This window comes from Geotrypetes seraphini, chromosome 11 (genome assembly GCF_902459505.1).
Source record: "Geotrypetes seraphini chromosome 11, aGeoSer1.1, whole genome shotgun sequence".
In the NCBI taxonomy this organism is placed as follows: Eukaryota; Metazoa; Chordata; class Amphibia; order Gymnophiona; family Dermophiidae; genus Geotrypetes; species Geotrypetes seraphini.
Window position 1 is genome coordinate 74120511 of NC_047094.1, and position 14249 is coordinate 74134759.

Sequence of the window (14249 nt, forward strand, 5' to 3'; positions counted from 1 at the left end):
AGGGCACTAAGGATATGGGAAGAAGGCACTGGGGACACTAAGGACACAGGAAGGGGCACTAAGGACATTGGAAGGAGGCACTGAGGCACTAAAGACACAGGAAGGGGCACTAGGGACATAGGAACGAGGCACTGAGGGCACTAAGGACATAGGAAGGAGGCATTGGGAGCACCAAGGACACAGGAAGGGGCACTAAGGACATGGGAAGGAGGCACTGGGGGCACTAAGGACATGGGAAGGAGGCACTGGGAGCACTAAGGACATGGGAAGGAGGCACTAAGGACATGGGAAGGAGGCACTGGGGACACTAAGGACACAGGAAGGAGGCACTAAGGACATGGGAAGGAGGCACTGGGGACACTAAGGACACAGGAAGGGGCACTAAGGACATAGGAAGGAGGCAAATCCCAAGGACTGGATGGCATCCATCCGAGAGTAATCAAAGGACTGAAAGGGATTATAGCTGAACTGCTTCAAATAATAACCAATCTGTCGATCAAATCGGGAAGGATTCTGGAAGACTAGAAAGTGGCGAATGTTACGCCGATCTTCACGAAAGGTTCGAGGGGAGATCTGGGAAGCTACAGGCCGGTGAGTCTGACCTCGGTACCAGGAAAGATGGTAGAGGCGCTGATAACCTTGACCACCTTGACGGACACAATCTGATGAGAACCAGCCAGCACGGCTTCAGCAAAGGAAGATCTTGCTTGACGAACTTGCTGCACTTTTTCGAGGGAGTTAACAGGCAGATAGACAAAGGTGACCCGGTCGACATTGTATATCTAGATTTTCAGAAGGCGTTTGACAAGGTCCTGCATAAACGACTACTTCAAAAAATTGCGAGCCATGAGATTGAGGGTGAAATACACACGTGGATCAAAAACTGGTTGGCAGATAGAAAACAAAGAGTGGGGGTAAATGGACAATACTCGGACTGGAAAAGTGTCACCAGTGGAGTGCCACAGGGTTCGGTGCTTGGGCCTGTGCTCTTCAACATATTTATAAACAACCTGGAAATTGGAACGACGAGCGAGGTGATTAAATTTGCAGTGCAGGTGATCGAGGCAGACAGCGTGCCAGACTTTAAGAATAAATGGGATACCCATGTGGGATCCCTACGAGGGTCAAGATAAGAAAATTGGGTCATTAGGGCATAGACAGGGGGTGGGTAAGCAGAGTGGGAAGACTTGATGGGCTGTAGCCCTTTTCTGCCGTCATCTTCTAAGTTTCTATGATACGAAGTTATTCAGAGTAGTGAAGATGCAAGAGGATTGCGAAGACCTGCAACAGGACATAAACATGCTCAAGAAATGGACCGCAACATGGCAAATGAAGTTTAACGTGGACAAGTGTAAGGTGATGCATGTTGGTAACAATCTTGTACATGAAGACAGGATGTCTGGTGCAGTACTCAGAGAGACACCCCAGGAAAGAGACTTGGGCGTACTGGTCGACAAGTCGATGAAGCCGTCCGCGCAAGGGCAGCGAAAAGGGCAAACAGAATGCTTGGAATGATTAAGAAGGGGATCACGAACAGATCAGAGAAAGTTATCATGCCGCTGTACCAGGCCGTGGTACGCCCTCACCTGGAATACTGCGTCCAGCACTGGTTGCCGTACATGAAGAAGGACACAGTACTACTTTAAACGGTCCAGAGAAGAGCGACTAAAATGGTTAAGGGGCTAGAGGAGTTGTCATACAGTGAGAAATTAGAGAAACTGGGCCTCTCCTCCCTTGAAAAAAGGAGACTGAGAGGGGACATGATTGAAACCTTCAAGATAATGAAGGGAATAGACTTAGTAGATAAAGACAGGTTGTTCATCCTCTCCAAGGTAGGGAGAATGAGAGGGCACTCTCTAAAATTAAAAGGGGATAGATTCCGTACGGAAGTTGTTCTTCACCCAGAGAGTGGAACGCTCTTCTGGAGGCTGTTATAGGGGAAAACACCCTCTAGGGATTCAAGACAAAATTAGACAATTTCCTGCAGAACTGGAACGTATGCAGGTAGGGCTGGTCTCGGTTAGGGCGCTGGTCTTTGACCTAGGGGCCACTGCGGGAGCGGACTGCTGCGCACAATGGACCACTGGTCTGACCCAGCAGCGACAATCCTTATGTTCACTGAGGGCACTAACAACACTAAGGACACAGGAAGGGGTACTAAGGACATAGGAAGGAGGCACTGAGGGCACAGGAAGGGGTACTAAAGACATAGGAAGGAGGCACTGGGGGCATTAAGGACAAAGGAAGGGGTACTACGGACACAGGAAGGGGCACTAAGGACATGGGAAGGAGGCACTGGGGGCACTAAGGACACGGGAAGGAGGCATTGGGGCACTAAGGACACGGGAAGGATGCACTGGGGGCACTAAGGACACGGGAAGGGGCACTAAGGACACGGGAAGGGGCACTAAGGACATAGGAAGGAGGCACTGGGGTCACTAAGGACACTGGAAGGAGGCACTGGGGTCACTAAGGACACAGGAAGGAGGCACTGGGTGCACTAAGGACACAGGAAGGAGGCACTGGGGGCACTAAGGACATAGGAAGGGGCACTGGGGTCACTAAGGACATGGGAAGGAGACACTGGGGGCACTAAGGACACTGGAAGGAGGCACTGGGGTTACTAAGGACATGGGAGAGGGGCACTAAGGACACAGGAAGGGGCACTAAGGACATAGGAAGGAGGCACTGGGGGCATTAAGGACATGGGCAGGAGGCACTGGGGGCACTAAGGACACAGGAAGGAGCACTAAGGACACGGGAAGGAGGCACTGGGGACACTAAGGACACGGGAAGGAGGCACTGGGGGCACTAAGGACACGGGAAGGGGCACTAAGGACATAGGAAGGAGGCACTGGGTGCACTAAGGACACAGGAAGGAGGCACTGGGGGCACTAAGGACATAGGAAGGGGCACACGGACATAGGAAAGGGCACTAAGGACATAGGAAGGAGGCACTAAGGACACTGGAAGGAGGCACTGGGGTCACTAAGGACATGGGAAGGAGACACTGGGGGCACTAAGGACACTGGAAGGAGGCACTGGAGTTACTAAGGACATGGGAGAGAGGCACTAAGGACATAGAAGGAGGCACTGGGGGCACTAAGGACACGGGCAGGAGACACTGGGGGCACTAAGGACACAGGAAGGGGCACTAAGGACATAGGAAGGAGGCACTGGGGGCACTAAGGACACGGGCAGGAGGCACTGGGGGCACTAAGGACACAGGAAGGAGCACTAAGGACATAGGAAGGAGGCACTGGGGCACTAAGGACACGGGAAGGAGGCACTGGGGGCACTAAGGACATGGGAAGGAGGCACTGGGGGCACTAAGGACATGGGAAGGAAGCACGGGGGCACTACGGACATAGGAAGGAAGGAGGGAGGGAATAGAAAGGGACAATTGTTGGGCCTGAGTGCAGAAAGAAATACGGAAATGAAAGAAAGGAGGCACAGTCGGAAGGAAACGCATCCAGAGACTCATGAAATCACCAGACAGCAAAGGTAGGAAAAATGATTTTATTTTCAATTTAGTGATCAAAATGTGTTAGTTTTGAGAATATATATCTGCTGTCTATATTTTGCACTATATTTGTCTATTTTTCTATAGTTACTGAGGTGCATATTTTAAAGTCATCTGCCTTGACATCTTTGAAACCCCTCCAAATATAAATGATAATTAACATTTTCCCTGTGTATAGTGTGCTTTGTGGTTTTTTTTTTTTAATTTTATGGTTACCATTATGAATTAAAAAGATATTATGTGTACATGAAAAATGAATGGAAGAAATTGGGGGCGGGATTGGGGGGGTGGGACTGTCAATTAATAGATGTCCCATTTAGATGAAAAAAATAAATGGTCATGTTAGTGATATATGAAGTTTGGATAAATAAACACAGTAACATAAATAAGAGGTAAAAAAAATCCCTCTAAACACAAAAAGGGGATAGAAGGAAAGAACATGATCTGAAAGATGGAGGGAGACTGAGAAGAGAGAAAGGTAGAAGGGAAAATATTAGAGTATGCAAAGCAAGAATTTTCCCTAAAAAGAGAGCAAAGAAACCGAAGAAAATTAAATCACACTGAATCAAAAAGGAAAGGCGGAATAAAAAAGTGCAAAGCACTGTAAAATAAGAGAAAGCCAGAGTTTTCCCTAAAAAGAGAGCAAAGAAACCGAAGAAAATTAAATCACATTGAATCAAAAAAGGAAAGGCAGAATAAAAAGGTACAAAGCACTGTAAACTAAGAGAAAACTATATGCATCCCCTCCTTCCTGAAGATTTTGACCGATGCTCACGTTTCTAAATAATTTTTCCACTCTGGCCCAGAGACATAAATCCATCCTCTGATCTTACAACTATATGTAAATGACATGCTCTGCCCTAGTCTGTCTGAATGTCCTACCTTTGGTGATGTATGGAGGTTTGGTCACATTGGAGTTTGTCAGGTTATTATTGCAGAGATCAGTGCTGCAGGCCTGGATTTTACTATAATGGAACACAGGATCATAAAAAGTGTTTATAACAAGACCCACAGAAAGTCCCACGCTGCAGCCTTTCTTCCATCTTGTCACCATGAAGGAACCTGACAGAGAGGAAAAGAGCAGATAGTGTGTGGCATGTATTATATTATTAGTATATCCACGCTATGAGTGAGGTTTAAGGGGTAAGTTTATAAAGGATTTTTCATAATCATATGCTAGTATGCACCTATCAACCCCCAAACTCTATAAATGGTGTTCAAAATGCACAAATCTATACATGTGCCCAATTTGCACGTGCAATTCAATTAACTAACGAGGCTATTAGGCCCAGATTCTATAAATGGCGCCTGAAGTTAGGCACCTAGATTGGTGCACTTAGCTGATCTCAATTATTCAATTAGGCTTAAACGATGCCATTAATTGAAAAGCAATACCACAGCGAAAAAGAAGTAAACCAGGAGGCTATAATTGGATCAATTTATTAGATATGAAATAAATTGATCCAATTATAGCCTACAGGTTTATATCTCCTTCGCCGTGGTATTCTTTGTTACTGTTCTGCAGCGGATTTATCGTCTATTAATTGAAAAGTACCATTAAAAAAACAAATAATTAACTTGTAGCCGACTACCACTTCAAAGTAGTTGTCTACTCCAAGGCCCCTACCAGAAAGTAGGCATGGTTAGAGGCAGATTCTTGGCATGATTTGACTTTGGTGCACTCATTTAGGCTGAGAAAACCCTAGCATAAATGGAGTGCACCTAAGGTTTCAATGCCTACCGGTGCCTAAGATCACTTAGGCGCCACTAAGCACAATTCTATAAACGACGCCTAGCAGATGACTGACATGTGCACTACAAGTTAGGCACTGTTTATAGAATTGCCTTAATGCTCATAATTAGGCCCTAATAATTATTGGGAATAATTGGCAACAATGGAAGATTAGGTTTTTACTTTAATAATCTTCTTTCTAGAAAGGCCTCTGAGTCTTAGCCAGCGGGTAATCTGTCCTTACTCATGAGTTGTGTAGATGGCATCATTTACATTTTTCAACTCCACCTCCTCCTCTGGCTCTGCCCTCTCCTCCCCAGTTTGTTCCAAAGCACAGTCGATAAGAAAAATAAGAAACATGCTAGATAGGAGTCCCCCTACATTCCCTTCCTCTATACGTTTCCTCTTACCCTAAAGGAAACAAGTGTATTGTGAACATGATCAACCAAAATAGACACCAACTGTAGCACAACAGGCATTAATACTAAGGAATTGCCAGAGACCAAAATTGGCAACCCTTTTTTTTTTTTTTTTAAACAGTATAGAAATCAGGAAATTTACCTGCACAATGTCCCTCTCCCAAGGAGGAGTGCCCTGGAAACAATGTAGCTGTACTACTTCAGTGACGGCTCAGCTGCACAATATAAAAACTACAAGAACTTTGTGAATTTGTGCAATCACAGAAATGATTTCAACATTGAGGCTGAATGGAATTTTTTTGGAACTTGCCACGGAAAATCACCCTGCGATGGAGTTGGTATAACAACTAAACGACTGGCTGCCCGGGCTAGCCTCCAAAGACCATCAACGGATCAAATATTGACGCCAAAGGATCTATTTAACTTTTGTGACCAAAATATACACGGAGTTAAATACATTTATGTTCCAAAAGAAGAAATTGAAGAAAGCAAAAAGTTTCAAGAAGAAAGATGGCATGAAAGCAGCACAGTAGCCGGTACCAGAGAGCACCACCAATTTGTACCAGTCGACTCAAACTCGGTTCGTGTCAACAAAGTTTCAAATGACACAATAAATTTTGTTGCCAAAATTTCTGATGCTGCCATTCCAAATTTGAAAGTGTCCGAAATCTTTCCTGGTTGCTACGTTGCCTGTACTTACGATAATCAATGGTGGATAGGCAACATTGTTGAAGTCTCAATTGAACAAAATGATGCATTGATAAAATTTATGCATCCTCACGGTCCAGCTCATTCGTTTTATTGGCCAGAAAGGCAAGACGTTTGTTGGGTTCCAGAGCAACACCTCATCTGCATGCTTTGTGCCCCTTCAGTTACATCATCCGGCCGCCAATATCAATTTCCAGAAACTGCATTGAAGAAAGTGGCTCAAAAATTTAACATAATGTTATAAAGATTGCTGGCAGTTAAAATCAAAGTGGACTTCACTTCGGCTTGGGAACCATATAAGATACCCAATTTAGGCTTGGGAACCTAGGATAAGACACCCTAATCGTTGGCTTTGGAACCAGAAATATACCAACAAAAGGCTTTGGAACCTTGACAAAGAAACCAAATGCGAGGCTTGGGAACCTGGACGAAGTGGCCCACCCGTGGCTGGTATTGCACAGCTATCGGGCGTGACCCCTATGGCGATGGGGTTGCCAGTTCAAACTCTTGAACTGGTAGTGACAATGTCACCATGGACCAACGCAATAGAGTAGTAGTAATACTACGTCAATACAAAACTGTAACTTTAAAAATGACAGAACTATGTTGAAATAGAGGTTGTTGCCGTGGCAACGTCTCACAACTTTGTCCCCCTTTTTCAGCCATTGTTAACCTGCGTTGAAAAATGAAGTCCACTTTTTCTAGGGGGTTTGAAATATGCTCTTTCTAATGAGACTGATTTGAAAGAGTTTCTAAAAGGTATTTTTCTGTAAAAGCAGGCTGAAAATACCCTATTTTTGGCCTTTTTACACAAATTAGCAACTTTACACTTAATTTGTAAACTAATGGAAAGAGCTTGGAGGTTGAAATTGTACTTTTGAAAACAACGTTGTACTGAGACATTATGCGCCAAATTTCGCATTTATTACTCAATTATTGTGGGAGCTAAGTAATGTCAAACTTTGACTTTTTTTGGAGCACTAATTTTTTCGGCCAAGTTTACTGTAATTCAGGCATTCAATCAGTGCTCGGCAAAAATTGTTATTGGTAGCAATGAACAGAGCTCAAAAAGTTGTGCAGGGTAGCTAAGTTTCAGTTTTTTTGGAAACACAGCTCGGGAGATATTGTATCTCAAAGTTGTCAGAATGTCATTGTCGTACTGTATTTCATTGTGGTATGGGGACAAACAAATGGCTATATCTCCACAAATATTTCACAGGCGAAACTAAAACTTTACCAAAGTTCGTTTGAGACATGGTGGACTCTGCATATGAAGTTTCATCAAAATCCGTGATGGTCATGCAGGGCACTTTCCAAGAATCTGATCACTTGACATGGAATGACCCTGTACAGGATAATCAAGACTCTGCAGACCCCATAACAGCAGAAAGGCAAGCAGAGGCACAGGACATCTATGTCTGAGAAAGTAGGCAGGCATAATGTAAATATGACAGGGCAGGCTGTCAAGGCTCCTATGCCTTTCTACTAGAAAGATTATCTAGGTAAGAACCAAATCTTCCATTCTAGTGCAAAAGGCATAGGAGTCTTGACTGGTGGGATGTACCAAAGCAGTCCCAAGAGTCTAGTACGGGAGACAAGAGCCTGCTGCCAAGACAGAGGATTCAAACACGGTATCCGCACGCATTGCCACGTCCACCTTGTAAAATTTTGTGATGATATAGAGAGTGGGCAATGTGGCCGACCTACTGACCTCATCAGGCAGCACCACCCAGGATTCTGCCCATGAAGAAGCCACACCCCTAGTAGAGTGTGTTTTCAATTAACACGAAGGCTGTTTACTGCATCCAATGTATGCCTAGGAAATGGCTACTCAAATCCATTGAGCAATGGAAGCTTTGGAGGCCAGCTTCCCCAAACAGCCAGAAGCAGTCAACACAAACAGGTGTTCTGACAGACAAAAAGGATCCTTCACCTCCAGATATCTAATGAGGTAACCAGGCCCTGTGAAAGAAGGCCTGGGTGCAGAGGAAGCCTGAAGCATTGATCCCTCTGCAGCCTGACGAGGTATGTGTACCAAAGAAAATGTGGCCAGTCTGGGGCAACCAGAATCACCAGCCTTGGATGGTCTGCTATTCTCCAGATGACCCTGCTAATTATAGGCAAAAGAGGAAACACATAGGAGTAATCCCGTCCAAGGCCAGGGCTGAACCACTGTGTCCACACCTTCACTTCCTGGCTCGCATCTGAAGTTTTCTTGTTGGTCACCGATGCCATCAGAGTGAACTTTGGGGCTCTCCAGCATCAAATGATTATGTCAAAGGAACCAGTGTCTGTCTGCTGAGTTAGTCGACCAGCATGTTGTCTACTCCTGCCACATGTGCAGCTGTCAGGGCTAGCAAGTGAGCTTTGACCCAATGAAACAGTAGCCTGGCCTCCATAAACACAACACTCTCGGTGCCTCCATACCTATTCATATACGCTACTGAGTTGGCACTGTCTGACCGTCTTGCCCACTGGGCTCGGTGCCAGTTCCTGCAGCACCAACTCAACTGTGTGCAACTCCAACTTGTTGACTGACCATTTCTTTTAGGAAGGGGACCAATGACCCTGAACAGGATTTGCATAAGAATCAAGTGGCAGAGAAAGTGGTAATTTGTAAAGAAAAGAGACTCCTAGAATCTTAAACTAGACTCCTGATAGGGACAGGAGCTCTGGTTTGGACCCCTCAAACCTTGGGGGGACATTTTGAGGGGGATCAAGAGGGACCTCACCCTGAACTGACAAGGGGGGGGGGTTCATTAATGGACTCCCAACAGAAAGGAGCATAGTTGGAGTTCCTGGAAAAAAGAGCTCCTGGGCGACCCTCGAGGGGAGGAATGTGGGCTTTAGTGCCTAACCCTTGGTAAGCCCAAAACCCTCTCTGAGCACAAGAGCTCCAGTGAACAGACACTCAGCCTATTCCCTGATAGACGGTGAACGGACACTCAACCTAGCCCTTCAGGTGCCAGGATTGTGACAAGGTTCTAGGGAGGAAGAAACCCCTAAACAGAAGGACCCGTGAAATCCTGAGGCTCTTGTTTGACCAGAGGAGGATAAGAGCACAACTCCCACCCCCCAGGTGCTCCCCTGCACTTGACACATGGATGCTCCTCAGGTGCCCATTCAGTGCAAAACTGGCGCATCCTGAAAGAAAATGGCCTGGGAGGTCCATATGTGTTGATACCTTGCAAATCAAACAGATTTTGAGGCAAAAAAAAGCATATATGCTCACATATGGGTGACATCATCCAAGAAGCCCAGTATGGACAGTTTAACAAGTGTACTGTCACTGTCAGTTTGAAAAACTTTGCGACTACCCGCATGTGCATTCCCAACCGATGCTAGCTTGTGCCCTTCAGTTCCGTAAGCAAGCTAAGAAGCCAACTAGGGGAGATGGATGGGATGTGAGAATATCTGCCTGCTGTCCCTGGATAACACCTGTTACAGTAAGTAACTGTGCTTTATTTTAGGAAAAGCAGGCAGTATATTCTCACATATGGGATTCCCTACCTTACTGCAATAGGATGGAAGAAGAGTTGGCCAAATTAAGAAAATAAATTTTGTAAAACTGCTTGCCTGAAGTGAGCATCATATCTGGAAAAAGATTCCAGACAGTAGTGAGAAGGAAACATATGCACTGAGGACCAAGTAGCTGCTTTACAGATTTCAGCAAATGGAGTAAGAATGCAACTGAAGCAGCCATAGCTCGGACCCTGTGTGCTATAACACGACCCCCAAGTTGCAGCCCAGCCTGAGCATAGCATAAGGAAATACAAGCTGAAAGCCATGAGGAAATAGTTCTCTTGGTGACAGGCTTACCCAGTTTATTTGGGTCAAAAGGGATGAAAAGTTGAGGAGATGTCCTGTGAGACTGAATCCTTTGTAAGTAATAAGCCAATGCTCTTTTGCAGTCTAATGTATGAAGAGCTGTCCTGCCAGGATGAGAATGCGGTTTCGGAAAGAAAACTGGTAACATTATGGATTGATTCAGATGAAGCTCAGATACAGTACTAACTTTTGGCAGGAATTTAGAATGAGTGCGGAGAACCACCTTATGGTGAAAAACTGTAAAAGGTGGGTCGGACACCAATGCTTGATGCTCATTCACTCGACCTGCAGAAGTGAGAGAGATTAAAAATACCACTTACTATGTGAGAAATTTAAGATGAGCAGATGCGAGTGTGGTGGTTAATGGAAGTCGCTTGGAGGAAGGAAAGGTGAGTAGTGGAGTCTCTCAGGGTTCGGTGCTGGGGCCAATCCTGTTCAATATGTTTGTGAGTGACATTGCTGAAAGGTTAGAAGAAAAAGTGTTCCTTTTTGCAGATGATACCAAGATTTGTAACAGAGTAGACACCGAAGAGGGAGTGGAAAATATGAAAAAGGATCTGCAAAAGTTAGAGGAATGGTCTAATGCCTGGCAACTAAAATTCAATGCAAAGAAATGCAGAGTAATGCATTTGGGGATTAATAATCGGAAGGAACCGTATATGCTGGGAGGAGAGAAACTGATATGCACGGACGGAGAGAGGGACCTTGGGGTGATAGCGTCCGAAGATCTAAAGGCGAAAAAACAGTGTGACAAGGCAGTGGCTGCTGCCAGAAAGATGCTGGGTTGTATAAAGAGAGGCGTAGCCAGTAGAAGGAAGAAGGTGTTGATGCCGCTGTACAGGTCATTGGTAAGGCCCCACTTGGAGTATTGTGTTCAGTTTTGGAGACCGTATCTGGCGAAGGACGTATGAAGACTTGAAGCGGTCCAGAGGAGGGCGACGAAAATGATAGGAGGCTTGCACCAGAAGACATATGAGGAAAGACTGGAAGCCCTGAATATGTATATCCTAGAGGAAAGGAGAGACAGGGGAGATATGATTCAGCCGTTCAAATACTTGAAGGTTATTAAGGTAGAACAAAATCTTTTCCAGAGAAAGGAAAATGGTAAAACCAGAGGACATAATTTGAGATTGAGGGGTGGTAGATTCAAAGGCAATGTTAGAAAATTCTACTTTACGGAGAGGGTGGTGGATGCCTGGAATGCGCTCCCGAGAGAGGTGGTGGAGAGTAAAACTGTGACTGAGTTCAAAGAAGTGTGGGATGAACACAGAGGATCTAGAATCAGAAAATAATATTAAAAATTGAACTAAGGCCAGTACTGGGCAGACTTGCACTGTCTTTGTCTGTATATGGCCGATTGGTGGAGGGCTTCAATGGCTAGGAGGATGTAGATGGGCTGGAGTAGGTTTTAACGGAGATTTCGGCAGTTGGAACCCAAGCACAGTACCGGATAGAGCTTTGGATTCTTGCCCAGAAATAGCTAAGAAGAAAAAGTTAAAAAAATTTAAATTGAATCAGGTTGGGCAGACTGGATGAACCATTCGGGTCTTTATCTGCTGTCATCTACTACGTTAATATGTTACTATGTTTAAATGTTCAAATATCTTCATCAGTCTTGAAAGAACAACATTAAGAACCTAAATCTCCGAAGGCAGTTTGAGAGGTGGTTTGATGTTAAAAAGACCTTTCATAAAAGTACTGACAGCACTAAAATGAACTCTGACTGAAGTGGTTTAAGACCTGAGTTAGATAGATGCAGAAGGTATTCCAACACTGAAGAAACGGAGGAGGAGGAGGAAGCATTTTGATGATGAAGATCACACCACATTGAAAACCATGTCCACTTTTGTTGATAACATTGTTGTGTTGAAGGTTTTCGGATGCTTCCAAAACAGCTCTGACAGGATCAGAAAGATTATTAACTGTTGCGGTCATGCCAAAATTTGCCAAGCTGTAAGGTGTAGTAACTGCAGATTGGGATTCAAAAGAGATCCTTGACTCTGAGTGAGAAGAGGTGGAAAAATCTGCAGAGGTACTGGATCCCTGATGTTGAGCTGAAGTAGAAGGGGGAACCACAGTAGCCTGGGCCACCAAGGAGCTATTAGAATCATGGTGGCCGACTCTTGTTTGAGCTTGACCAGCGTCTTGAAAATAAGTGGAATTGGAAAAAATGCATAGCAGACCATTTAATTTAGGAGAAAAGCATCTGCCTCCATCTGATGAGGTCAGTATTGCCTGGAACAGAATTGAGGAAAGGGAAAATATCTGATGCAAGACTTTGGAGTAAAGAGTCCACTCGTGTGGCTGAAGATATCTGCTGAGTTTGTCGGCAAGTGTATTCTGTGCTCCTTGAATATAAACTGCTCTTAGGAATATGTTCTGAGGAATTGCCCAGTTTCAAATCTTCTGGGCATCCTGACAAGAGTCATAGAACCCTTGTTTGTTTATATAATACATGGCAACCTGATTGTCTGATTGATATGGAGCTTCTGTTCTTGAGCAGAGCTGTGACCCTACGTTTGGAAACCATCCAGGTGAGCACTCCAAGCATACATGGACAAGTTTGTGGTCAGAACCTTCTGATGAGGAGGTATTTGAAACAACAGACCTTTGGAGAGATTAGACAAATTCATCCACCACTTAAGACTGATGCAGCAATGATGTGTCAGTAATCCTCTGCGAAAAAAGGACTGAAAGCCTGAGACCATTGAAATGCCAGAGACCTCTGAGCTGAAGTCTGGCAAAGGGGATAACATAGACTGTAGAGGCCATGTGACCTAACAGCCTCATCATTTGTCTGGCCGACTTGGATGGAAGATGATACACTTGATTGCAAAGCTGAATGAGGTTGTCCTCTTTTCGCTGTGGTAGAAATGCTCTGAAGGGCTCCTATGAACTGTAGAGTTTGAGAGGGCTGAAGTTGAAATTTGGGAAAGTTGATCTTGAACCCCAAATGTTGGAGAAATAGAATTGTCGACTGAGTTGCCAAGCATACCCCTTGGGAAGAGGTGTCCTTTATCAGCCAATCCTTGAGATAGGGGAAAACTTGAAATCCTTGATCTCTTAAAGCTGCTGCGACAACCACAATGCACTTGGTGAAAACTCTTTGAGAATAGGCTAGGATGAAGGGTAAAACCTTATATTGAAGATGTTGATGGGCAATTCGAAAACAGAGATTTTCTGTGAGCTGGATGAATTGGTATGAGAGTATAAGGCCTCTTTGAGATCCAGAGAGCATAGCCAATTGTTTTGCTCTAACAGGGAATACAGTTTCTAGTGACAACATTCAAAACTTTTTCTTTTACTAGAAACTTGTTGAGGTGTTGGAGGTCGAGGATCAGTCGCAGACCTTCCATCTTCTTCAGAATGAGAAAATACCTGGAGAAAAAGCCCCGATCCTTCTGGGAAGTAGGTACTACCTTTACAGTATTTAGTTGAAGCAGAGCTTCTATTTCTCAAAAAAAGAAGGGACTTCTGCTGAGGGTTGGAAGAAGACTCTCTTGGAGGATGATTTGGAGGTATAGTAAGAAAACGAAGAGAGTAACCTTCCTTGATTACTTTGCAAACCCAGAAATCCGTTGTGTTCAGAGATCAACGCTGGTAATAAATTTGTAAACGACCTCCGATTGGTTGAGGAAGAGGCTGAGATCAAGGAACAGCAGCTATGCTCTCGAGAAGCATGTCAAAAAGACTGAGTAGGCTTTTGAGGAGCTGCTGACTGAGGCTTTTGAGAGTGTTGTTGTTTCTGCTTTTTAAGGAGGTTGTCTAGAAACAGGTTGCTTAGCAGTGTAATAATAATAACAATAATAATAACTTTATTTTTGTATATCGCCATACCCGGAAGAGTTCTAGGCGGTTCACATCAATTAAACAAGGTTACAAGTGGTTTACATTAATTGAGCGGGGTTACAAGCGGTTCAATATCAAATTGATCAAAAGTTGCCGGGGGGATGTGAGGGAAGGATGTAGAGGGGAGAGGGGTTATTTCGGAGAGAGCGAGACCAGAAGGCTTTGAGCATGCGCAAATGCTCAAAGCCTA

At 44.6% G+C, this 14249-nt stretch overlaps 1 protein-coding gene across 9 annotated transcripts in view; it reads right to left on the reverse strand.

Annotated features, from left to right (window-relative positions):
* The window catches only part of LOC117345822 (ly6/PLAUR domain-containing protein 3-like), a 92046-nt gene that overhangs the window by 24432 nt on the left and 53365 nt on the right, over positions 1 to 14249 (reverse strand). For all 9 annotated transcript variants that reach the window (XM_033915006.1, XM_033915001.1, XM_033915004.1 and 6 more), the window contains one exon: positions 4406 to 4585. In XM_033915006.1, the coding sequence (XP_033770897.1) occupies positions 4406 to 4585 (180 nt within the window). The remainder of the gene's footprint in view (positions 1 to 4405; positions 4586 to 14249) is intronic.